At 39.9% G+C, this 25,532-nt stretch overlaps 9 protein-coding genes across 9 annotated transcripts; 1 reads left to right on the top strand and 8 right to left on the bottom strand.

Annotated features, from left to right (window-relative positions):
• BATDEDRAFT_86971 (uncharacterized protein) lies at positions 1-1,461 on the bottom strand. Its single transcript, XM_006677606.1, has 2 exons — positions 1,062-1,461; positions 1-802 (listed from the first exon to the last, which is right to left on the bottom strand). Exons 1-2 carry the CDS (start codon positions 1,406-1,408, stop codon positions 88-90), a joined length of 1,062 nt encoding a protein of 353 aa, XP_006677669.1. The 5' UTR covers positions 1,409-1,461; the 3' UTR covers positions 1-87.
• Positions 1,462-2,067: 606 nt separating this feature from the next.
• BATDEDRAFT_23629 (uncharacterized protein) lies at positions 2,068-3,773 on the top strand (the record flags this gene model as incomplete). The annotated part of the gene is made up of 2 exons (XM_006677269.1): positions 2,068-3,034; positions 3,169-3,773. 2 exons carry the CDS (start codon positions 2,068-2,070, stop codon positions 3,771-3,773), a joined length of 1,572 nt encoding a protein of 523 aa, XP_006677332.1.
• Positions 3,774-4,020: 247 nt separating this feature from the next.
• Positions 4,021-7,841, bottom strand: BATDEDRAFT_23630 (dynamin-like GTPase SEY1; the record flags this gene model as incomplete). Its single annotated transcript, XM_006677270.1, has 14 exons — positions 4,021-4,331; positions 4,414-4,648; positions 4,745-4,831; positions 4,941-5,037; positions 5,150-5,279; positions 5,347-5,610; positions 5,715-5,805; positions 5,888-6,048; positions 6,119-6,533; positions 6,614-6,731; positions 6,820-6,959; positions 7,046-7,206; positions 7,395-7,495; positions 7,732-7,841. 14 exons carry the CDS (start codon positions 7,839-7,841, stop codon positions 4,021-4,023), a joined length of 2,421 nt encoding a protein of 806 aa, XP_006677333.1.
• Positions 7,842-8,205: 364 nt separating this feature from the next.
• Positions 8,206-9,504, bottom strand: BATDEDRAFT_87086 (uncharacterized protein; the record flags this gene model as incomplete). The annotated part of the gene is made up of 2 exons (XM_006677607.1): positions 8,206-9,356; positions 9,462-9,504. 2 exons carry the CDS (start codon positions 9,502-9,504, stop codon positions 8,206-8,208), a joined length of 1,194 nt encoding a protein of 397 aa, XP_006677670.1.
• Positions 9,505-10,147: 643 nt separating this feature from the next.
• Positions 10,148-11,439, bottom strand: BATDEDRAFT_86973 (uncharacterized protein; the record flags this gene model as incomplete). The annotated part of the gene is made up of 2 exons (XM_006677608.1): positions 10,148-11,044; positions 11,410-11,439. The coding sequence occupies 2 exons, from the start codon at positions 11,437-11,439 to the stop codon at positions 10,256-10,258; spliced, it is 819 nt and encodes a 272-aa protein (XP_006677671.1). The 3' UTR covers positions 10,148-10,255.
• An 848-nt stretch (positions 11,440-12,287) lies between these two features.
• On the bottom strand, positions 12,288-14,592 carry BATDEDRAFT_19065 (uncharacterized protein; the record flags this gene model as incomplete). Its single annotated transcript, XM_006677142.1, has 5 exons — positions 12,288-12,727; positions 12,964-13,359; positions 13,580-13,597; positions 13,705-13,718; positions 14,538-14,592. 5 exons carry the CDS (start codon positions 14,587-14,589, stop codon positions 12,632-12,634), a joined length of 576 nt encoding a protein of 191 aa, XP_006677205.1. The 3' UTR covers positions 12,288-12,631.
• A 1,561-nt stretch (positions 14,593-16,153) lies between these two features.
• On the bottom strand, positions 16,154-16,582 carry BATDEDRAFT_10132 (uncharacterized protein; the record flags this gene model as incomplete). The annotated part of the gene is made up of 1 exon (XM_006677085.1): positions 16,154-16,582. The coding sequence occupies one exon, from the start codon at positions 16,580-16,582 to the stop codon at positions 16,154-16,156; it is 429 nt and encodes a 142-aa protein (XP_006677148.1).
• Positions 16,583-16,758: 176 nt separating this feature from the next.
• Positions 16,759-18,794, bottom strand: BATDEDRAFT_86976 (uncharacterized protein; the record flags this gene model as incomplete). The annotated part of the gene is made up of 2 exons (XM_006677609.1): positions 16,759-17,655; positions 17,840-18,794. The coding sequence occupies 2 exons, from the start codon at positions 18,792-18,794 to the stop codon at positions 16,796-16,798; spliced, it is 1,815 nt and encodes a 604-aa protein (XP_006677672.1). The 3' UTR covers positions 16,759-16,795.
• Positions 18,795-19,717: 923 nt separating this feature from the next.
• BATDEDRAFT_87085 (uncharacterized protein) lies at positions 19,718-25,529 on the bottom strand (the record flags this gene model as incomplete). Its single annotated transcript, XM_006677610.1, has 8 exons — positions 19,718-20,211; positions 20,303-20,420; positions 20,519-20,694; positions 20,769-22,907; positions 23,084-24,191; positions 24,304-24,822; positions 25,010-25,248; positions 25,394-25,529. The coding sequence occupies 8 exons, from the start codon at positions 25,527-25,529 to the stop codon at positions 19,718-19,720; spliced, it is 4,929 nt and encodes a 1,642-aa protein (XP_006677673.1).
• Positions 25,530-25,532: the final 3 nt, after the last annotated feature.

Raw genomic sequence — 25,532 nt, forward strand, 5'->3', positions numbered from 1 at the left:
TCTTTGATTTGTCAACTTTCAATCATATATTTACAATTACATTTCACAAGAAATCTCAACACCTCGATATAAAAACGGATTAGACAATTATATTTGTGGTGAATCCTGTATCATACGTAAAGCCGGTCGGGATCGATACCGAGCATCACCATACAATTCCAAATACATATCCACAGCTCGTTGTAATAGTGATCTTGAACGGCCCAAACTCTCTGGATTCAAAAATGCAAGTCGCCAAGCAATATCATTGCACAACAATTCCCGACCAAGCTTCAATGTTGCTGTATTGGAATTTTTTGGTAAAATATGTCGATATAACGCATAATGTTCTTTGAAATGAGCCGAGGGTTGAGATGTCATGACGGATTGATCTATGCGGATCTCCAAACGCCAAGGAGCGTTGTCCCGAATTGTTTCTAGCATAAGAGTAGTTAAAGTGGGTGTTGTAAGTTTTGACGAATATGTAGATATAGGGATGGTCTGGGATTTAGATTGTGATGCAGGGGATGAAGGTAAAGCTTCAGACTTGACGGATCTGCGAGTACGCTTCCGAGCAGGTTGGTCAAGTGACTCATCGTAATCACTTTCTTCTGTTGCTATAGCAGGTTTAGTTGAATTTCGAGGTTGTGAAGGTGGACGGGCTAGTAGAGCTTCGACTAGAGCTGGAGGTGGTTTTTTAGGTAATGTAACAACGGGAGGGTCTCGAGATGCTCGCCGAGCACCTTTTGCAGTTTCGGTAGTTTCGTGTTTTTCGACTCGAGCAACACGGCGACTCTTCATGTCAGGAAATCGGTTTCGAAAGCTGATGAATTCATTAAATATCCAAGAGATACATTTACACAAACATAAGCATTAGTTTATAATCCAAAACAAACATGGGTTGGAATTGTATACAAACAAAATCAGTGTTTAGGTTAGCTGACCAGGGTCTACATGAATTGCAGTAGACGATGGAAACAAAGTAGTAGACCACAAGATGTTATATACAGCATCATGATGAATGAATACAAGGATTGTATGGGTATACGCATTCATGAGTTTCCATGGCAATAGCAACACACCTATCGACAGCGCGCTGTAATAGGCCACGCTTGGCAATCAGTTCAAAGTTCAAATAAGCCAACCTCCAACCAATCTCATTGACGGTGGATTCGTACTGCCACCTATTACCGGCATACTCATCCTGAGGTACATTTGCACGGGGATAAACGCTGTTAGTAACCTTGAAGTCTGACGTTAGGTCGTCATTATCGACTGAATCGATATCAATGCGAATAGTGTATTGAGTGCCCATGCCGCGTGAGGTGTAAGTAAAGGTCAACCACTCGACACCTTGAATGGTCTCTAGAGCATTTGGGATCGTGAGAGGTCGCTTGCGCTGATTACGAGATGCAGTGGATCCAGCCATGATGATGTATGACTTTAACAGCTACTTCAAGTGAGTTGGTGGCAGTCGTACCCTTGCCTCGTAGTCAGTAACAAGAAATATAAGTTTGAGGAAAACAAAATTATTTGCAGGGTCGCAGCAAAAGTCACGCGAAAATGGTTAATGCAGATGGTTTGTGGTTGAGTTTATATCGAATTATTGGATGATTTCATTGATGGCTGACAGTGTTGATCAATAGGTTTATAATCTTGTCAAACAATCATGAAAACACGAAGTCCTGTTACAGTTGTATTCACGTAAAATGAAACACTTGTATGTGCAGTCAACTTTAAACACTATTGGATTGTCTACATTTGGTAATCATATATTGTACGATCATCAGATATTGGACTCGACTGTTGTCAATACAACTCATGTTCTAGTTGGAGAAACTAAAGATGTCACGCATTAGAGATGAATGATTACATACCAACACAGCATTTGGATCGAATAAAAAAGTCGGAGATTAAACAAGCGTGCAATCTAGTAAAGCAGTGATGTCAAGATTGAGTATTTTATACAAAACAAGTTCAGTGTTCAGCAAACCAATCATTTCACGAGATTGCAGACATTTAATGTTCAGTTTTACACGAATACGACTGTAATCAACTATTATTATATTCCCATCAATTGGCTCCACTATGCTCGGCTCACTCTCTGATCAGTTTTTAAATTCTACCACTCAGAATACCAACCATGATATTACTGCTTTACCGCATAGTCAAGTCGATCCGACCATTACAACCATGAACGACAACAGTCGGACTCCAATCCGACTCTCCGCCAATGAATTGGCATCTTCACTGGTAGATACGACTGCTTTAATTCCCACTTGTAGTGTTCAGGCATCTCCAAGTCTGTCTGCCTTTGGCTCTGCCAGTTGCAATCATCTTGATCACAAAAGTCCACAATCTGGCAGGCGCATCCGCAGAACTATTTCACCAACTCGTATGAAGCAGTTGCTTAAAATCAATGGAAAGCTCAAGGATCACTCTATGGGCAGTCATGGCATTGGCACTCTGCATTCAATCCAATCGTTTGAGGATATCAGCAACAGCAGTGAAGAACATCTGTATGGATCGGGTCATGACGATGGCTCTAAAGACTATGCAATGAGTTCTCAATCTAACTTGTCCATCAGTCACTCGGCTCCTGTTTCAACCCATTTCACTACTCAAGGTGTGTCTTTTGAAGATCCTCGTACCGCCGACTCAAATCTCAGTGACTTGGATAGAACTCTGATAGATCCACCAGCCAATTCCTTGGATCCGGCATCTTCTTCACTCTGTCCTGAAGCTTTTGTCGAGTTGGATAAAGTTCATGTACCATATAGTACTGTTGCTTCAAACCTCGCACATGCCAAAACCATGAGTTTTGGCATGACTGAAAAATCAGTTCGAAACACTGTTTCTCTGCGGGAGCTAAACTTTGACCGTCATTGTGCTAATGATATATCTTTGGCTAACCCTGACAAGCACTCTGTTCAAAACAATCAACTGACTTGCTTTGATGCAGCTGATCATCCTGCCGTCACTTCGGAGGTTTTCCGTACCCTACACCGACCACTTTCGGCGTCATTTATTATTGACACGTTGGCGTCATTTGAAGGTAAATGTTAATTCATTGCTGATGGTTAAATACCCAGATCATTGCTGGCTATTCCTCCAGTCCACACATGATGGTATTAACTAGTGTTTATTCTGCTTACTGTTATATTTACAACTAAATCTCAACACTCTTAGCTACATCCAAGCAACTCGAGACTGTCATTGCACAGAGGAAACTATTGGTAGAACAAGAAAAAAAGTTGATTCGAATGGCAGAAGTTCAGCTTTCATTTCTCCAGCAACAGCAACTTGAATTGTCCAATATCCATCGACGCACGTCTGGTTGGACAGGAAGTGATACGGATCTACATTCTGATTCTGATGAAAGCGAGGCGGATCATATTCCTTTGTTTCAATCACTTCCCGAGTTTCCTCATGTGAATACATTCGATCTAGAAGATGGAGATGACAGATTCTCAACCATCACACGCCACCAGCCCAATCTATTTAAAACAACCACTGAAACCAAGACTATGGAGTATAATCTTACCAATGCTGCGAGTATAAATGATTCTTTTAGAGCTACAAGCCCATATGTAGTCAATCGATCTCCAACACCTCCCTCATTAGATGTGAGAATTCTCTCAAATGAATCTGAACACGTACCCTGTTCAGATCTACCTACACACATGCACTTTTGTAACTTGGACGCAACTGCCAAGCACATGAAACGACCAAGTTTTTTGAGTCTATTTAAAAATGGAACAAAGACCTTGAAGAGTCGACTAACCAAAACCTGATTGCGTCTTTATGAATCATTTAAAAACTTGTTTACATTTTCAAAGCATCCAACTATGGCTGCTTATTTCTATATAAAGTTTTGTGTATCGCTTTATGATATCAACGTGTGTCGAGTTGGTGATTGGATTTAGATGCATTCAAATATAAAATTCAAACGTGTAGGATCAAAGCATTTGAACTGCACATCATGATTCCCAAAATAGACAAACATATTGCACCATCAAAATCAACTTTAGTAAAATAATACTAGTCTTGGTGAGGCTTTGGCGAGTCAGGTGTACTATCTACTCCACTAGGTGACTTTGACCCTGTCGCAGTCTTACGCCGACTGAGCTCATAACTCTCCCCACCCTCCTCCGACTGCGATCTGCTCAAGTTTACCGCAGAATTGAATGTTCGTTTGGCAGTAGTAATGGTTGGATGATTCATAAGATTGGTCATACTAAATCCACGATCATGGAGTCCAGTCGACACTTGGCGTGTCACTTCGCCTGTAGCAGCGCGTGCAACGTGAAACAGTGGGCCTGCCATATTGGTTTTCCAGATCCCAAATGCGACTATCAAGATATCATTACACTCGAAATTAATCAAACATAAACCAATACACTTCATATTCTCATTTCGATAAAAGCTGCTTACTTGCGACACATCCAAGCAACATCATAGTAAGCATGGGATTCCAAAGAACGGCCATAAGCTCGTTCCATCCCAGTGCGACCGTCAAGATAATAAACCATGGTGGGATCTTGGCTGTTGTTGCTACTGTAGATCGTTTGGCTTCCATAAATTGACTATGTGCTTCGCGGTTGAAAATAAGACGAGCATTTTCTTGTTGTGCAACAGACAACATCATAATAGGTGTCTCTTTGATTCCCTATATATTTAAAATGCAAGAGGCATGGTTGAGCAATAGTCTACTACAAGCTCAGCAACATGACAATGAAAATAAAGCATATAGTTCATTATATACGATACTTGCATTATGCTGAGCAATATCAGTATCAATTTCTGAAAATGGCACACGAATTTCTGAAAAAATTGTCAACAGCTCATCGGCCTAAATATTTCAACATATCATCACAAGATGGCAAATCAGTGCATGATTGCATGTAATAGTATATTTAAAAAAGCATAGCAACTATGATGGAATTTAGGTTGTCAATCACCTGCTCGTGAGCTATTTTAAATGTGCCATCGATATCATCAGTTGGAGACCAAAACCGTGGAATACCTTTGTCATCGTATCTGAACTTGGCTTCAAATCTACATCCATCGGTATTGATGTTATGACAGACCAGAATAGACAATACAATATCATTAAAAGTAGCACATTTAAATCTCGGCAACATAAAAACAATCAAGCGACAATGCATACCGTTCACGAAGCTTTTCAAGCAAAGCCTTTTCAGCAATTTCGGCTTGAACAATCTCCATCATCAAGTCCCAAATGCGAATCTTGATTTGTTTGACTTCCTGTAAAATAACACTAGATTCAACATCAAAGCCTAACGTATCCATCCAAAAAGTATTGTTAATCAATGTACATGTCTGATGCGCCAAAATATAAATTACCTGAAAGACTTTTAGTAAGAGTGTCTGAAATAGAGGTCATTACGTCTTTGGTGGTACGCAGCACGTCAACCCAAAGTAGCTTTGTCGGTTTGCAAAACAAATCAGTAATGGGATTCACTAGACGTGTTTTGATACTCTTGTCAAGTTTTTTGGTTAATCGCTCCATAGCCTCGGTGCGTTGCTTGACACACTCTTCACCCAATTCCTGAACAAAAAGCGATAGTTGCTCATCGTATGTCCATTCTGCTAGTATAATGGATGCAGCTGTGTTTACAAAAATATTTGAATAAAGATTAGTATATTAACCAAAAACACATCAATACAGCACGAAATCAAGCAGTTTCAATGCGTCAAAAATATCTACAAACCTTGTGCGCCATTGTTGAAATATGACTCGGCTTCGTTGAACGATAGTTTAAGCTTGTTGGCGAAATCAGCTTCGCCCGCCTTGATGCGTGTCTAGCAAGTAGTATACAAGATTAACTCATGGTTCTACTACTATAAAACAATAAGTCATGTGAATGACACTGATGTTTTTTACCTGAAGAGATTCGTTGAACAAGATAATGCCACGCTTGTGCAAGTTGCGAAGCTGTTGAACAAAAAGAACTGACAGAACAGTGTGCATTTGGTCTGCAAACGCAGATCTCTTAGACTTGTATACAGCAGCATTATAGCGGCTAGCGTCCTTGTCAAATGAGGCTACATCAATACGATTTTCAAGTCAGTCAGACATCAGCTTCGTAAAATCCAACGAGTCAAATCAATTTACCAAGAGCAGAAACCGTGAGTTGCTGCATAGAAGCACCCAAATTATCCACGACATTTCCAGCATCTAATCTCGAGCGCAAAGGCTTAACATCAACCCCAAACTTATTATAAATGACTTTGGCAATTTCATCGCAGCGAAACTGAGCCAGCAACTCTTGTTGAGTGGGTAAATCCAGATCTCTGTTTTTGACAATCTGTTCCCAAATGGCTTCTGCAAAATGTGGAAACCCGTCAATAGGAATGCGTTTATGATATCCCGTCTTGAATATATATCTGGAAGATTTTTTGTCGTAAAAACGCTCACGGAGATCTTCAACTGCTGCATCAAACTGCTCTGTAGCATAGATCTTGTGGGGAACTCCAGCATACTCAAAATCGAAAAAATCTGTGATTTGCGCACTTTCTTTTCCCGGAGGCTTAATAGTATAGTTGAAATCATTAGTTGAAAATCGATTATGCAAACTCGATTGTATATTGATGAAAACCACCGATATACCTTTGAAAGACTGTCCCAAATTTTCTTTAAATCGTTAATGAGCGTGTCTGCAAGTTTTTGCAAAGGAGTGCGATTTGTAAAATCACGGAGCACAAAGAAGATGCAAGTTTTTGGCGATCTAGAATGTAGGATTGTCAAACCATGCAATTAGTATATTATTGTAGAACAAGTGCAGTGTTCAAACTACTTGCCCTTGTGTTTGAAACAGCTGTAGATTGACTTCAAACACAGTTTTGAGAAGACCCATGTTTGCACCATTATAAAGACCAACAGACTGCTCCCACATGTTGACGATAAGCACTTCGGCCACTGACATTGAGAATAAAGCACTTTTTCGTTCAAAGTCCTATACAATTGTATAATATGAAAAACAAAATTAATTGCACTGCTTGATTTGACACAATAGATTGTAATAACACTATTCCGACATACTTGGTCTTCACCACGCTCGCGACCATCGGTACCTTCAACATCCATCACCAGTGTGTTGCTTGCTCGGGCTTTACAGACCCAAATTCCCTTTGTAGTTTGGCGGCGTTCAGTCTCATCCATTACATCAAACTGAGCATTGAAAAGTCGATTTAAAAGAGTACCTAGTAGTGATATTGTTCAAGCCAAGACATCCCAAAAGTATATTAATGGAATGATTACACATGGTTTTGAGCAGATTTGTACAACCACTTGACGATCGCAATAAGAATAGTTGAATTCAAGCCTAGTATTGTATTGGACTAGTGATATAACTATACGAGATTTGAAAGAAGCTCAACAAACAACTTACTTTTTCCAGTACTCTGAGATCCAAATACGGCAACAACATTGTAGTCAAACCCTTGATCTGAAAGATTCCAGCGATCATCCAATGCGCTTGATAACTTTGAACTATTGGATTGATGAGTTTGTAGATGTTAGTTTAGAATCAAGTCGGATTAATAACTATGCCAAGACAAGATTCACTCGTATCAAAGAATGCATTTGACATCAAGATGAAATCAAGATGAAATGTATTTGATGAGACTAGTTGTAGTAATCAACACCTGCTCATAGCTCGTTTGCGTGGGGTATGAGCAGCGTATTGGTGAATATTCACCATCCATGACCAAGCGGGATGTTCTTACGTAAACTCTTTGCGGTCATTAATAACTTGAATCTGTTGAGATGGTGGAGAGCCAGCATCACTGTGGTGAGTGTTGTCCAGGTTGTCGAAATCAGGAACAACAGCACTCATAGTGTTTGTAATAGCAACTCTTGGTGGCGATACCAGAATATATTTATAGTCTTCACGTCAAATGAAACGCTTGTATTTGCAGTCACTTGTTTGAAATCTTTCTTGTTTCGATGAAAATGGATTTAAATCAAAAGTTGTGTGAAATGGATTTAAATCAAAAGTTGTGTGAAATGAATAGTTTGTAACTCGACTGACTTTCAAGTGTTTCTCAAATTCATGTTCAAACTCATTCTTGTGCTCTGGAAACATGTATTTTAGTTTAAAACTGTTTCAATATCAATCAATCAACTGTTTATTGATATTTATTTAGTGCCTTATTTTACGTGAATAGGATGATATACGAATGTGGTTAGACTAACGCATTTTACTGCGGTGGTGATGGAAACGACTTGAATCCACCAACTGGGCCATACCCTCTTTCGCGATTGGCATGTTTTCTTCTGACTGTCTCGATATCCACTCTTTGATGTTGTTCCCTGCTGTTTTCAAACTCTGTCGAGTCCAATGTCAGTGTACGAGAAGCATATCTAACTGGAATGTGAAGTGTGTTTCCTGTCAGTGGTGGAGAATCTGGGTTAGTTGAAGAGTTTATATTACCATTGTCTGTTTCAGTCGTGTCTGCTTTCACGCTATTCTTTAGGCTTGGAATCTGCAAGGTATCCCTAGGCATGCGACTATTGGCTCGGTCAAGAAGCCTTTTGGGCAGCTCTCTTGACTTGGGTTTTTGTAAATCTCTCCGCGTACCATTAGGATTACTGCATGGTGCTCTGGAATGGGTAGATCCAGAGACTATCCGAGGATCAATGACTTTTGATGCGATTCGAGCGCGACTGGGTGCACATTCATCATCTGGGTCTTCGATTTCAAGTAGTGGCAATCTTGAATCATCAATTGATGGCTCAGACTCAGTCGAGCATTCAGACAAAGAAAACGCCCGTGGGTTTATTTTAGCTTCCTCCAGCTTTTTCTTGGCCTGTTTATAGGCAGCAAGATCGGTTTTTGCAACCTCGTTGTATTGATCAGCAGCTGCTTGAGCAGCATTGAAGTTGTCTTTTAACCACAACCGCATTTTTTGACCAGAATAGATTTTAACGTAACCATGAGTTTGCATGCGTTGATAACTGTCCAATTCTTTTGTAGCTCTTTCCAAGTATTCTTGTCTTTTTTTGGCTACTTTTTGAGATTGAATGGCATTCATTCCAGTAGAACGAACAATTGATGTGAGGTGCTTGATATAAGATGAATGGGATGAGTACGGCAATTTTTCCTTTTTTAGCAAAGCTTGTGGAGAACAGCGGGGATTTTGTCGACTCCGTGATGGTGCTGTAGATTTAGGAGTCGAGTCAGAACTCGGCTGATTAAAATAGTTTATTTTGCGATCAGCTATTCTATAAAAATTTGAATCATACTTCAAGTCTTTTGGTTCCTCTACTTTGGAAGTAGAAGTTTCAAAAGAAACAGTAGATGTGGTCATTGTAGTTTCCAAAAAAGATGTAGGAGTAATTACCGCAGTTTCTAAAAACAATGATGTCGCAATAAAAGACATTTTGCTTAGCCTAGTCGTGATGGATTGATAGTGGTGCAGAAACCTCTAGTTATAAAAATGAATAATAATTTTACTTGGCTTTTGGTAAGAGATGATGGTGCAGCATTCGAATAGCATTTTATATCTGATTTTATTTGGTCGAGTGTCTGTGTATTTCAAGTCTTGAATACACGAGTTGATCGAGTAAACGCCTTCTTGAAACCACTGTAAGAGAACAATGTCCTTGTGCTTTGGCTATAATATTAAACTGTACCATGAGTGTATTGTACACTGTCTTCCATAGAAGCCAGGCTTGGGTTTACACAATACTCGAGACCAAGCCGAAAGTGATCCACTTGCATTCACCCAAAACAAAACACTAAACAAGAGCGAGAGCGAGAAAGCGCATAACAGCCAATGTCGCGATATAATTGGTCAATTGCCACCACATTGTGCCATCTGGATTTCCCTGACAAAATTCATTGGATTTTTGGTGATTGGAATGGAAACTTTGGTTTCAAGACTGCAGCGTTTGTTCTCTTGAAAGCAAACGTATCTGCGAGATTAGGATACAATAGAGTGGCATCAAAGCTCAAAATCTGGATTAAAGTGTGCTTGTCGAGTTCCAAGTTGGGCGATCTGCAATGTGGCTAACCTAACAGAGGCAGCTTCAATTCAAAGCTGTGACTTAATTTTTATACAATGGATACTGTATTCAAGTCAATCCCCAATACAAAAACTAACATTCAACCATTGTCTATTCCAAACTAAAATAGTGACTGCAAGATAAATACAAGTGTTCCATTTTATATGAATATGGCTGTAAAAAGAAACAAATAAAACTAAATGGTTTGCATTTCAAAAAATAAATCGAAAATACACCACACATTTAAACCTTGATCTCATTGGCAGCAGCACGAGCCAGCTTGGCAGCCTTGTTGTTGGATTTTTGTCCCATGATACCACCACCCCAGGTACGACGGATCTCTTCAGATTTGTCGTTAAAGTTGGCCTTGACGGCAACAACAAGAGCAGCAAGCTCAGGCTTGTCCTCGGGCTTGATATCAGTGATGGCAAGAGCAGTGGCAGTCTTCTTGTGAACAACGGTTCCAAGACGTGCCTTTCCCTTGACAATGCAGTAAGGAACACCCATCTTACGGCAAAGAGCGGGGAGCCAAATGACAAGCTCAATGGGATCAACATCATCAGCAATAATGACAAGCTGAGCCTTTTTAGCCTCAACAAGTGCAGTAATGTGGTTGATGCCGTACTTGACAACAACAGGTTTCTTGCCCTGATCAACCTTCTTTCCAGCGGCAACAACCTCGGCAGCAGCGGTCAAACGAGCACGCTTTTCAATCTTGGTTTCGGGACGATACTTGTTGAGCAGCTTGAAAGCCTGAGTGGCGGTGTTCTTGTCAAGAGTCTTGGTGAATTGGTTGATTGCGGGGGGAACCTTTAGACGCTGCTTAAGAATGGCTCGCTGACGCTGAAGACGAACATACTCGGGGAAACGAACATATCGAGACATGTTGCGCTTGAAAAGAATGTCCTGGCCAATACCATAGTTGCGGACACGCTTCTCAAACAGAGGGTTCACAGTCTTGACGACCTTGGAACTGTCGGCCTTGGCCACGGCAGGAGTAGCTGCAACTTTTTTAGCGACTGATTTGGGTGCCTATGTAACACATCAAGGCAATATCGACTATCAGCAATCGGTTTCAAAAAATCACACTTCCACCACCGAAAAAGAATATCAATTTGGCAGATAACCAAGCGTATATGCAAAACTACACTGGCATCATTCAAAGAATTCTATTCAAAAAAGGGACACGTCATCGGAAACACATTTAGTTGCAACAGATGATCTCGAGAGATATAGTCTGCCGCAGATGTGATCCTAACAGATACACAGAATGCACAAACAGTAAATGTACAAATAGATGAATTGGGTAGATATCAATGCAGTAAAAGCATCACAGTTGCAAGATCTCTAAGCAATGCAAATTCAGCAGCCATAAACCAAAATTGAAATGCTCATACAACAATATCTACACCAATCAGCCAGTACATTATACTAGGTGCACAGCAATCAGCCAATGCAGTTCAATGAAAAAGGTCAACCATCAGATGCACAGGATGATATAGCAGCTAATGACGTGGATCAATTAGCTCAAAAACACCATGCACTGCAATATCCATAGCAAAAGATGACCAATAACAAAGATGCATTTCTTTTGTATCTGCTCCCATAAAAGGTGGATCATTAGAGACGCAAAACTGCAATGAAAGATTTTTAAGAATCTACAAAGACAATTTGTACGGAGCTCCTAAAAGTGTGGACAGAAGAGCATAAAAGTGTACTAGCAAAGGAACAAGAGTCACTCGAAGCAGTTGAAAATACAAGTGCTTCAAATCATTCTCCAAGTCCGTATTGCGTTCGTTTTTACTGCAATCTGCAAAACCAGGATCTGCATGACTAGCCACGATCAACAGCAAGCTCTTTACTGCGTATCACCGCAGTTGTGAATAAGTAGAAGCTGAAAATGAAAGGCATGCATATCCCAATAACCCGAGTTCAAGCCCTTTAGTTCACAGCGTTCGGCGTGTGAAAAGAATCCTTGCATGTCTGCTATAGTGTGATGAAATCAAAAAACATTGCATGCATGGATGGATGGATCCATGTGCCGGTTAGGTAGTATCAATGCATGGATAATTACCATCTGGATAACAAAGCAAAAACGGGTTAGCTGAAGTGTGTCGTGAACAAGTCATCGAGTCTTTACAATTTATACTCTGGTACAAACACGTGATTGAATATGTATGGTCACGTGATACATGAAGTATGGTTTTGAATAGAATTGGTAAAAACTAGCCATTACAAAATAAGCTTTTGATCATCAAAATCTGCCAATTAGAATGGTTTATATTTGAATGCCAAGCAGGCTTTCAAAGTAATATATTTGAAAACCAACCAAAAAATTCATTCAAAGTAGTGTAGTCGTTGGGATCGGAATGAAATGATGAGGAAATGACGGCGTAGGAATAAAAGCAATAGAGGTAGAAAAAACTGCAAGTCAAAAACAGACCACGTGGAATTTGTCGAGTAGTATCGAATTTGGCAGTGGATCGAAAAAACAATTGTAGTCAAAGATCTAGATTAGACTGTCAAGCAAGCCTTGCCAGGAATAAAAACATATCTTTGAACAATACATAATAATGACGATAAACGCAAGATACGATTGGAAAATAACTAATTCGAAATTTACAGCAGCATGCATTTTCCCTTTTCCTTCTTCTTTTTTTCAACTCCAGGAAACGAGCTTCCTTGATCACGCTCCTTGCGGATCAAACGAACAACCTAGAAAGTTTATATCATATAATAAAGCAAGCCATTGGAAGATAAGTACACATGGTAGCTTTTAATCTAGACTATTGGCATGCATCAAGATTGTATAGTAAATCCAAAATAAAATTTACCGAATAAAATGCCCTATTGATGTCAAAGGCAGTACACCGCAAATATAGTATTGATACAAGACGCATAAAATATAGTATACATTAGAGTCACTAATAATAAAAGTCCAATTTGCAAACAAATGCATACTTTTCGACATTGAGAGTAGTTTTTGCACTGGTTTCAATGTACTCGCACCGCAAATGCCTCGCCAAATTATTACCCTCTGTAATCGAGACTTCGCGGTCGTGAGTACGGTCGGCCTTATTTCCAACAACAATCATAGGAACAAGCTGTCTAGTACTATCCACATCCTTTACACGTTCAATTTGATCTTTGAATCTTTCAAGGCGCTCAAAAGTACTGCGAGACGTGATGGAAAAACACAAGAGAAAGCCTTCACCATCACGAATCCATTGATCGCGCAAAGCTGTATACTCTTCCTGACCAGCCGTATCAAGAATTTCAAGAATGCATGGCTGATCATCAATTACAACTTGCTTTCTATACGAGTCCTCAATGGTAGGGTCATACGTCTATAAAATAATTCAAGTCAACACAGTCAGTATTGTCGATATAAAGTGAAACTGACACAGTAATCGCACAACTTGCCTCTATATTTAGAATCGTACAAGGTCCGTTCAAAATTAGACAAAACGATTAAAGAGTTGCATACAAACCATGTATTCTGAAGTAGTGAGCATAATTCTAAAACTACACAGGATCAGTTAAAGAACAATTAAAATGCATACCGACAAAGTGATTAAGACAGAGCTAAATATACAACAGTTTAGTGGATTAAAAGTAAAAGTCAGCTACCACATGATTAAACTGTAACACGCCAAACATGGTAAAATAACAAGCAAATCCAATCAAAATACCTGGATGGTCAAGGCTAGTAGATACAGAATCAATCCAAACATCAGCAAGGCAAACCCCAGACACGACAAATGAGCAATGAATTCCAGAAATAAAATGCAGAGTCAATCGGGTCAGACCAAAATCAAAGCAGTATCCAATGCCATGTTATTGAATATCAAAAGAGTAACATGATTGATTGTGCAATACAAATTTCATGAAATCCATCAAAAGTAGCACGTGGCCGAATAAGGTAATAAGTAAGTTGAAGTTTAGCGGCAGTATTAGGAAATTATGCCAATAGTAGACAGTAGTGATAGTTTGCATATCAAGCATCGTGAATTGTAATCAGTTGTCATGAGAAATCCATCAAGTTGAAGAATTGTCAGTACCAACTCATTTATAGCACAAATTAACACTAGTATATCCGTATCAGTGGGAAAGAATGAGGTAAAGCAATCGGGATGATTTTTAATTGAATTATCAATGAGACGATCCAGCAAAAAACGATGCCAAAAGTGATTACACTATATTGGGCTGTCGAGGAAAGTCAGGGTGGAATCAATTGCTGTAACTGGATATTTGTCTGTATGAGCAATGCTAAAAAGGAAATCCCATTGCAAACAATAATTTCCCATATAGGTCAGGAATGCAGACTGGATTGGCTTATCAGCAGCTGCCAGATAGGACTGTAAGTGACTAGGCACTCAGACCATTAGGCACTGTAAGCAGCAACACCTTGAACATTTAATGAAATATATTATAGAGTTGCAAGGAATTCGAGTGATCAAGCTACCATAAAAATAAACAAAGGCAGCACAACAGCACATGGTGATAGAAGGTGGGATGGACTAACCGGTCTTTCCAACACCGCCATCGCCCAACACTACCAGGCGATACAATGTCATTCTTGTATGAAAGTTGATTGAGGGACCAAAATGGATTTCTGATTTTTAGAGTTTCAAATCATGACAACTGTCCTGCTGGTTACCAAGTCATGCATATGTGAGAATACGTCATCTTCCCTCGACTAATGCAATTTACTACTGATTGCATTTTATATATGAATATAAACCGCTATTGACTCGCACCAATATTACGGCCGGTGGTGAGGGTCATGCAGAGAAGTTGCCAATAATCATTATCTCTAGCCGAAAACAGACTGCTTGTACTTTGTACTCGATTTGTTACATCACAGCTGTGTGACTAGCCAAACACGCTCACCAATATGGTTTGGGTTAAAGTCTTGCTATTGCACAATTGGTTTGAACTACAAGCTCTTGCTAATATCAAGCATGCACCAATTCGAGTCAAAACACATGTGTAGCGGGAACACTCATTCTTAGTCCAGCCTGCCTAGAATTGCTTGTTTGATTACTCAGTATACAGAGCAACTTGCTTCTCAGTGCTTATTATAACTATATTCACATAAAATGAAACACTTGTATTTATCTTGCATTGGTTACCTTTGCTTTGGAATAGACCTTGATCATTCAATTTGATATTCTGATTATGGTTGAATGGTATCTGATTTAACACTTCAGTCGTATTTCCAAGTGGTGCTGGTGAAGCCCATGGCGCTTTAACCCATTACAAGGCATCTCCAAGTAAATATCTGTCATTGAATTTATTGTACGATCAAAACGGTCATAGCATTGCATCAGTCTGAATGACAGTTGTGTCTAATAGCCTGAAAGTGCACTAGCCATTTGACTATTTGTTTATGCTACCAAGTTGTGTTACTAGTTAGAATAGCCCGTGTCTGATATACACAAAATAGAGCCATATTCTTCTTTCGTTGTGGAAAGACCATAGCAAGATCCAATGTTCAAGTAGCCAAAAAAAGTCTCAACAACGCCGCAATGCTCAGCTTAAATATTATTTGATAAATGCAGTCATGGACGTATTGCATTGAATTCGTGCCATGCACAAAAACAATACATGTGCTGTAATCTTTCAATGGTTTGTATTAGAAAAACTACCTTGCATTTTTGACAGAGTTGCGTAGAGACGGCTTCGGCTGAAGTCATTTCATTTATATTTACATAAATGAATTACAATCTTTTGGATAAAATTACAATTTTCAGGCAGTACAACTCAACAAATACAACGTCCTCAAGCAGACATGCACTCACAAGCCTAGATCATACCAGCATTATCACACAGATTAACTTGAAATTGCCATAAGCAAGAATAAATCATGTCATAGTTCAAAAAATAGTATAATATTTCAATATTCACTGCTGGTGGTTATCTGATAAACGTACGCACAAGAGTGCGGGTAAGATCTGAAAGAGAAGGTACTCTTGCCAATCTATAGCATGCAATTCAACCACAATAAATACAGTTAGTTAATGCAAATGCACATCACTAGTCAAATGGAGGATGCATTTTTATATGTCCGAGGTGGATGGAAACAAAAATAAGTGCATCCTTGACTATTTCATTGAAACAAGATGGCCATGATACTTCTTACGTTGAGAATTTACGGTTTTTTGCACCTGGTCTTCCTTGAGTTTTGGTGGGTGTAGGAGTAGTAATGGCTCGAACTAAAAATTTTCCATTAAGTCGCTTGGCAGTCGAAGCATTCGATCTAGTACGCTGTCCGTTTACAGGCAGTCCAGCCTTATGTCTCATACCACGATACGTTCCCATGTCAACCAATGACTTGATGTTTTCCTCGGTTTGTCGTCTCAGCTCAGCCTCAATGGTCATTGTATTGAGGAGTTGCGAAAGCTGAGTGACTTTGCTTTCAGGAAGATCTTTGAGACGACATTGTGGATGAATCAAGAGTTTGTGGCAAATCTGCTCACCGGTTTTTCTGCCAACTCCATATACGGATGTCAAGGCAATATGAACCAGCTTCTCATCTGGCAGATTGACACCCAGCAAGTAGAGCATTTGAACCTTGTCTATGGCTTTGACTAAAGGCAGACAAAGTGAACATTTGCAAAATGAAGACTGCAGTAACGTGACCTGATTCACATTTTTGAAAGAACAAAACAAGATGATTGGCCATCTAGTTGGGCAACTCTATTTGCTAATACAATGCATTGATGTCACTCAAGTTAAATGATCCCGGGTCATAGAATTCATTCAAGATTAAAAAGTTGTCTATAACGAAGATTCAGGAGCAGTAAGAGAAACAGTAGGAACAAAGCTGACAGGATCTTCAAGATTGCTAAGCTCAGCGGTCACATTTTTCAAATTTTCTTTTCTAGGCTGGCTTGACAAGTTAGTTTCAAAACACATGCCTGCAAACCATGGATGTGACAACAAGTCCTTAACTGCTGGTCGTCGCGATGGCTCCCGAGTAAGCAACTTGGATACCAAATCCTGCACGTCAGCCGATAGATGCAGTGTTTCTTCAGATGTAAATTTGTATGCTCCTACCGCAATACGGTGAAACATGCGGCGCGTAACTGGATTACCGTTGGATAGACTTGGTTTACTACGCAATGAAAATTCTTCGCCAGATGGGGTCAGTAATGCCAAGGGAGTAGTGGACGCTGAGGTTGGCGTAGATGCGCTAGAGGCCTCCAATGATGATGATCTAGACGCTGATGGGTAAAGTGGGATAGGTAGTGGCGGTGTAGAACTTGACGGTGTCTGTCCACCAGGAGAATGCGATACTTCAGGTGTTCCAACAGGACTTTCGCACAATCCCAAATCTAAAGCTTTGACAGCTTTTTGTTCTGCATCAAACGGCATACGCAACGTGAGCATAGCAAACAAAATCACACCAAGTGCCCACACATCTGCTTTAAGTGGATGTATGGGCTGTCTCAACACGAGTTCAGGAGGAACATATGGCTCAGATCCGCGCGGGAAACCAGCCTTTTCATTAGGATTATAAATCTGCGATAGTCCAAAATCTATTAGCTTGATACTTGGAGGATCGGTGTCGGAAACCAAAATATTCTCCAACTTGAGATCACAATGAGCAACACCACGATGGTGCAAAAAAAACACAGCTGGATATTCAGATACCATATAATGTCGAGCATGTGCGGATACAAAAACATATTTTAGGTTAAATTAAAACACCAAGATGCAAATATTTTACAAACTCATCATGTCCATTACGCAACAGCACTTTCTAAACCAATCGACTCAATAAAACCTAGTCATCTATTCTTTCAAAAGTATGATATTTACCTTCCAGCAGTGATCGAAAAATTGGCTTGGCATGAGATTCTGAAATTCCTGTTGCACCAGTAGTCAATATCAAATGATGATCCATAAGATAGTCAAACAGTTCCATGCCAGAACAGTATTCCAAAACAAGACACAACACTTTGTCGTTGGAAAGCAGCTCTCCAGAATGCACGACATACTCCTGTCCCCGTTGTAACCATTTACGCTCTTCTGCTGAAAGTGTCTCGCCAGCATCTACTGAATCATCAAGCTCCGTAGCTTCAATGTTTATATCTGGAATATTTGTATCATGTATAGGAAGACGATGTATATGAAAGAGCACCTTTGCTTCTTGTTTAAGAAGAGTGGCCTTGACTTGGTCCTGCTTGTCTACACATTTAAGAGCTACTTTCCTAGGAGTACAAGATGCAGGACAGCGAGTTTCTGATAAAGAGCCAGCTTCTCCCTCACCGCTATGGTATTCAGAACAATGATGCTGATGAGCAATGGTAGTGTCTGTCGGCAAAGTATGATTTGCTACAGAGCTCGACTTTGATACGTGAGAAGTTGGTGATGCATTATTGCTTGAGCCATTTGCCTTGACGGTATTCAAACTTTCATGTGGTTCGATAGCATGATCCAACGATAATGTTTGAAGTTCAAGCGGCTGTGATGTTGGGTATATAGGTGAAGAATGGACAGATGTCATATCTAGAGCAAGCTTGACAAACGAAAAGCTACCCGTACCAAGGTTATGTAGAATGCGATATTTGCCAATGGTAGAGGCAATGGGTAGCAAATCAGTGTATGAGCCAAAATGAGGCTCAGAAACTCCAGTACTTCTTGAAGCAGCAGTCGGTCTATGCCGATTAGGTGCTCCGGATACAGTTGGAGCAAATGGATCACTATTAGTGGTGTTGGTTTCTGAAAGCATGGTAGTGTTGGTAGTAGTGGGCTGATGGGTATCAGAAGACATAAGGCTAAACGATAAGTGTAAGAATGGTAAAACGTAGATAAACAAGATGATCTGATGGATTTCAGTGAATGTTGAAATAAGCGAAACCAAATTTTTGGTGAAAGTCGATGATTTATTCAACTTCTATTTCATATCGATGGCCAAGCAACTGAACAAGCGTGTCTGCTTACTGTTTTGCGACCTGCTCGACGCTAATCTTGTGTGTACAGTAAAACTTGATATTCGTTATGCTTTATTTGGACAAAATGCTTACTCGACTCATGTAGTCTTTTTATCCAAACATGAGGTTTTGAAACACATTTTCAAACATTAAACTCGAAACAATTCAACTCTACCAAAACTGTAGCTTTCAATAGCCTTTAGGCTCAGAAATAGCCATGAAAAACACAAAGACTGACACAACGAGAGCCTCACAGGTATATTAAAGAGGCTACCAACAGGTTTGAAAGTAGTAAATATGCTGCCAAGGTTTACAGCCGTATTCACGTAAAATAAAACACTCGAGTATTGGTTGTGCTTTCCTATTAAAGATTGTTTTTTCCAATAAACGTTGCGCTCATCATATGATGCTCACAATTAAATCGGTTTGAATTGAAGTTGTCCCTGACGTAACATACGCTACACGATCACCAGATTCATGCATTACAGTCCAGATATCGGTTCAACTGTTCTGGTAGTCAAACTGGCTGTATTTAGCGTTTTGAATAAAAAACAGGATTGCTCGGCTATTTCTGATACCAACGTTAAATGGGTGATAGTGGGGAAAACTGGCTCAAAATTCAATGACATGTTTTAATCTTATATCTGACCAACCAATATTCACAAATCTACAGTGTGAAAGCCAATAACCATCAATTGCTTGAATCACAGTACTTGTTCAAAAACATTCGGTTCTGATAAAAATTGCATGTCTAATATTTATTTCATCGTCGACGCTTACTACGCTGAGACTTGGTTACACGAGACATATTATCATACTCATCGACAGATTGATTAGATTCAGATTGGTCAGATTCAACCATGCTTTCACTTTCAAACTCTTCGCTATCCGATTTCCGTGGACAAAACACATCATCGTCAGATGAAGATATTTGCATGCGTTTCCGTTTGGAAGTACGTGAGGGAAATGCTGCGGGTTTCGAAGCTCGGCCCTGTTTACTTGACTGCTGTTTGGAAAATAGTCTAGATTTTTTCGATCGTCCTTCAGGTGCAACAGGCATATCTTCGTCTTCAAAATTACTCGAGGATTGGTATGATTGACTGTGACGACTCTCATTTGTTTCGCTATCGTCATCTATCTGAGGTTCAGAATTTTCGTTTGTGTTTACGGTACTTGATGTACAATCGTCAGATGTACATTGATGCAACTCGCCCATCCATTCCGATACTTTCCATTCTAGTTGTGTGCAATTTGTATCTGTTTAAATTGATAAAGAAAATAAGATGCGGTACAACTTCAATTGCTTGCACAAATACTACTACTTGAAAATCATAAATACAAGTCATACCATTGATAGCATCGGCAATTTTTGTAAGACATGTCACAGCCAATACCGCGATGGCAGAATCCGGCTCATTAAATCTGGAAGCATTGATATGAATCCGCTCAATGTCCCACACAACAGACTGGTACCAGCAATTCGATAATGAATAAATTGGGGTTTGGAATAAAATTGCATCAATATACTGCCAAAAATCATCCAATCAACAAAAAAATAACAAACCTCTGTTCTGCGGTAAAAGTTGTTTTCAAGTCTAGCTTTGATCAGGTTAAGCCACATGGGATATCCTACAAAAAGCAAATATGTAGGGAATGCATCATATGGAACCGGATCAACAAATAAAGCCATCTCTTCTTTTGTGCAAACATCCTCTATAATAGCCATTATACGTGACGTTTCTAAAGTAAACAACAAAGTATGTTACTATAAATGCTGGATTATCAGCAAAACAATCAACAGAGTCCTGGCTTACCATATTCAGGCAAAGTTTCTGTAAATGGCCATGTGGTATGTTCAGGCCGAATCTCCCAAGCGCTAAATGTATCAACACCAGACTCTCCATCACCACTAGCTCCGCTTACACCATCCACAACTGTGCCACTAAACTGCACAGTATACTTACTCCATGGATCATCGGTCTCATCAGCAATGGAGTGAATGATACCCGCATAATCAACATCACCATATCGTACAATAGCGTGATCACCCACATCCCAAGCTGATTCAGTCATGCTCAATTCAGAATTTGACCCAGACAAGCCATAGCCACGACATCGAGATCCAGCAACGTAGTTGTCAAATAAAACTAAAAAATCAGGAAGATCATCCAGATCACAGAAAGCAATTTTTAGTTTCTTGCGTTGTGATTTTTCAGTGTTACGACCTGCTGTTGCCTGTGTCATAGGAACAAGATCTTGAAGAGTTGAAATAGGCGAGTTGCAATCGCGTGGTGAAAAAAGATCTAGTGTGACAAGACATATAACAGGAATATCCGATTTTTCTAAACTAGAATCATTTTCTGCAGCAGCAACCGAACGTGTCTTTTTTATAAATCCAGGCTCAAACTCCAAAACAGAAATTTTCCCAAATGAAACAAACGAAAGAGTTTCATCAATCGGCGTATTTGGAAAGCGAATTCCAGTAGTTTTTGAAAGTGCAGCAGATTTTGTAAGAAAATGGCGATGCCCCGTTTGTATATAGGCTACTATGTCTCCAATCTGGGGTAGATATGGACTCCAGGCTTGATGATATGTGGATACCCACGGACTAGCAACAATCCGAGAGTAGGATGAAATAGTTTCTTTAGACTGGCCTGTGTTGCTCAAACCACTCCGTTGTTTATGCTGTACAGTATGACGTTGCGAACCAGTCTTGGATTTGCTTTTGGATTTATTTGTAGATGTAGCAGGCTGTCTAAAAGTTGTACCACGCGATGTTCTAGCACGAACTGGGCTTTGATCAGACTCGTCCAATGAATCTTCTGATGTATCCATCTCGTCTGTTGTATCATCATTAACGTATGAAACATTGGCTCGTGGTCTCCCCGATCCATTTGAATTATGTCCATTTGTACCGTGTTGTGTCTTTCTGCGATCCGATTTACGAGAGGTAGACGTATGTCGCCAGGTAGTGGTTCGCATTCGAAATGGACTCTGCGATGGACCAGGTGCGCCATCCTCATCATCTTCAATTTGAAATAAATGTTGGCTTCGTGCTCTAGGATGACGATGATTTGAATTACTTGCTGTAGATGCTGAAAATGTAGACATTACAGAACTGGGATCGCCTCTCTCGTCACCATTTTCAAAAGCAACAGCGCCATCATCATCGTCACTTTCAGAATCTTCCTCTACTTCATCCTGACTACCATCGTACTCATCGCCACTGGAGACAGGCAATGGAACAATAGGGTCTTGCAACGGAAACATGTTTCCGTTTGTTGCAGATCCGTTCAATACTCTACCAGAAATGCTTCCAGAATCACCAAAGGTGCCCAAGACATCTGCACCGTTTACATGTGATCCAGTAGTGATATCCTGGATCAAATCATCGCCCTCGTTATCGCTTTCAACAATTTGGTTTCGTCGTTTCTTCAACAGCTTCACATCAAGTAGCTGTGTGGTGAATCTTTGCTCAAAAATGATCCATTGTCGTTCTTCTTCCAAAAGTGCTTTACGATGAACTAAATCTGCCTCGACACATGGCATATCGTCAAACAAATGCAGTTTTGTCAAGGTGGAAAGTTCCTCAAAAGGCTGTGATATCCCTTGTGCAACAGATTTGGTACGAGACTCCAACCATGCTAGCCAAGATTGTCGCTTTGATTGAATAGATGATGGATGAACAGAGGCAGATTGGTCCATTAAAACACCTTGAACCACAAGATGAGCTGGAAGTTGAGCTTCTTCGTCAACCAGTCCACCGTGCTGATCAGCTTGCTTGACAATCTTCCAGTCTTTATTAAAAAATTGAAACTCGGGAACTCCAGTAAACTTGTTTTTGCTTACACCAAAAGCGTAGAGATGAGCCGCGCCAGTTACATCCACAAAGGCTACATGTGTTCCGTCTGGGGAGAATTTAGAGTCTAGCAATGCATCCGTAAATTTGGTCGCTATAAAATATTATAGCACAAACAATAGTGTCAGCATTCTCATATATTCGGACATTGATAAAAATAACTAGAGAATGCTTCAAAGTAACAACCAAGAATTGTATATAATTTACGTGAATACAGTAAAGTGTATAGACTAATCAGCGTCTATTCGACAAAGCAGAGTCAAAACTTACAATAAATCGGTATTCCTCTAAAAATATCCCAAAATACAACGATTCCATCATGCCCAGTGCTCAATAACATGCGATTATCCGTGGGGTGCGGTGATAGCGCAATAACTAAATCTTTATGTGTTCTAAGCGAGTGAATACAATCACCACGCACAGAGTCATAGACTTGAATCCGAGAGTTGACATATATTGCTTCGTTTCTAGACTCGGCATATGATACCATAATACAGGAGTCATCCGCATTCCAACATAGATAGTATGCCTCCAATGCATGCAGTTCCGATCGATTGCGAGGCCGATCTGTAGATGCAGCATTATCAATGCGAGTATCTAAAGGTACATCTACTCCTGGGTCACCAAGAGACGACTCAAATAGTCCTGCAGGCGTACTTGCATGGTCTACTTGGATAGTTGACGCAACAGCAGGAGCTGGATCAGGAGGATTTGTGGTTGGTTCAGATCCAACCAAATAAACTAATATAGGAGCAAATGATAGGCTCGTCCAAGTTGCTGTTTTTGGACAAAATTGGTTAATTACTACAGACCCATCTTTGCTTCCAGATAAAATACGATCGCCACGGTTACTGAAAATGACATCAGCCACTCGTGACTTGTGACAGTCAAACATCTTGATAAGTTTTGGTTGAACCACACTGGCTTGTCTTGCTTGACTCGCATATACATTTGTATTGGTATCTGATCCACCGCCCACATCCATCAATGATCTAGATAAAATTGAATATAGATACACAATACCATCCGAACCCCCTGTTGCAAATTTGGTTCCTGTCTTATTAAACGAGGATGACGTGACCTGATCTCTAGCAATCGTTCCTCCTTGTATTATAATTGGATTACGACAAAAAAACTTGGTAGTGGGGTCCCACATATATACTCGAGATTTACTGTCAGCACATGTTACTAAAAGGCATTGATTGTCTTCTTCAGGGGATGGTGAAAATGTGATGGTGGTGATTTCCTTGCCAACATGTAAAGATTGTTTTGGAGTGAGCGAGTCGAAATTCCATAATCGAATATATTGATCATTGGCAGCAGTAGCAAGATGCTTGTTATAATAGTCTATTGCTATGTCAATAATGACTACTCGCTCCTAAAAATTGAGGATTCCATGTTTGTTTTAAAGTCATCAATCTAAACCGCAATAAATCTGAGATAGCAAAGCAAGTCAGTTTTGAAAAGGGATGCAAGCAATAAAAACTTACATTTGTTGGAAGGTAAGTTTGATGGCCTCGCAATGTTTCCATAAGCCAACCACTTTCTATGCTCCATACTTTAACTAACGAATCGTCTCCACCAGTAACTAGTCGCGTGCCAGTTCTGTCAAATATTACAGAGTATACTGGTGCCAAGTGTCCACGAAAAGTAATAGACTTGCCAATACGAGATCCAACAAATTTTGATGGAAAGTGCCGTTTCAAGTAGCGAGCTCCAAGCTCAAACCTGGCAAGCGCGGCAGCCAAATTGTATTTTTGTGAAAATTGTTTTGTAGTGGAAATGATATGAGATGAAACAGGTGAATTAGAGGATTGACAAACAGCCGTATTAGTATTATTTGTGGCTGCGTTTGATGGTGTAGTTGAGGATGCAAGTTGAAGCAAATATGTTGCGCCAATACTGCTGCATATTGATGCTGGGAAAGGTAAAAGAGATTCAACATGATTTAATGCCAGTTGAACCATGTGCATTAGTTCGTTGGATGAAGTATGTGCATAACGACTGGTCTGAAAACGTTTGTCGATTGAATTGATTTGAATACGATCAATGCAATAATGATACAAATCAAACAAACTATGATTAGCAGATTATACATGACATAATCATACAAGTATCAAACTAGATCTAGTAAGCACTGGTCTATCATCTGGTGCCAAGCGAATATATGCTTAAAATAAAAGAAACAAATAGTACCATTTGCGAATACGTTTGAATATGTTGATTGCCATTAGTATCGATCGCTGGAGGAAGCAATGCGGATGCTATAGATAACACTTGTGCACTGGCTGTTTGTGATGCATTAGGACAAGACTCGGATTGAGCAACACAAGCTGGTTCCGACAACTGTCGTTGATTGATCTCCTGTTCCAAAGCAGCAGACGTATTTTGGAATCCAGCACCAGCAAGAAAGCGAGCAACCAGAAATAAAGTCTCTATAGTTATGAATGATAGTATAAGTATTTAAAGACCATCAAGCAGATTTCATTCAAGGTTGCCAAGGATTGAAGCCATGCATTAAATACATTCGGGTGTTGGACAGTCAGGTTAAAACCAAAATAAAGCCCAGAATGAATTAACGATATATGAATGGTAATATCAAAGTAGAAGATAGCGAGCAGATCCAGTCTAGTAGCCGAATGTGGAATGATGTTTGATGATGGGAATTATCGAAAACCGAATAAAACTTGCCTTGGTGCAGAGTGCGAGGATCCATGAT

This window comes from Batrachochytrium dendrobatidis (genome assembly GCF_000203795.2).
Source record: "Batrachochytrium dendrobatidis JAM81 unplaced genomic scaffold BATDEscaffold_3, whole genome shotgun sequence".
Lineage (NCBI taxonomy): Eukaryota > Fungi > Chytridiomycota > Chytridiomycetes > Rhizophydiales > Batrachochytrium > Batrachochytrium dendrobatidis.

What these genes read in the sequence shown, in the direction of transcription:
- BATDEDRAFT_86971 (XM_006677606.1), bottom strand. Translation starts at nt 1,408, where the DNA reads ATGGCTGGATCCACTGCATCTCGTAATCAGCGCAAGCGACCTCTCACG. An exon ending in TTACAGCGCGCTGTCGATAG is followed by an intron (nt 803 to 1,061) that starts GTGTGTTGCTAT and finishes TGAATTCATCAG; the next exon opens with CTTTCGAAACCGATTTCCTG.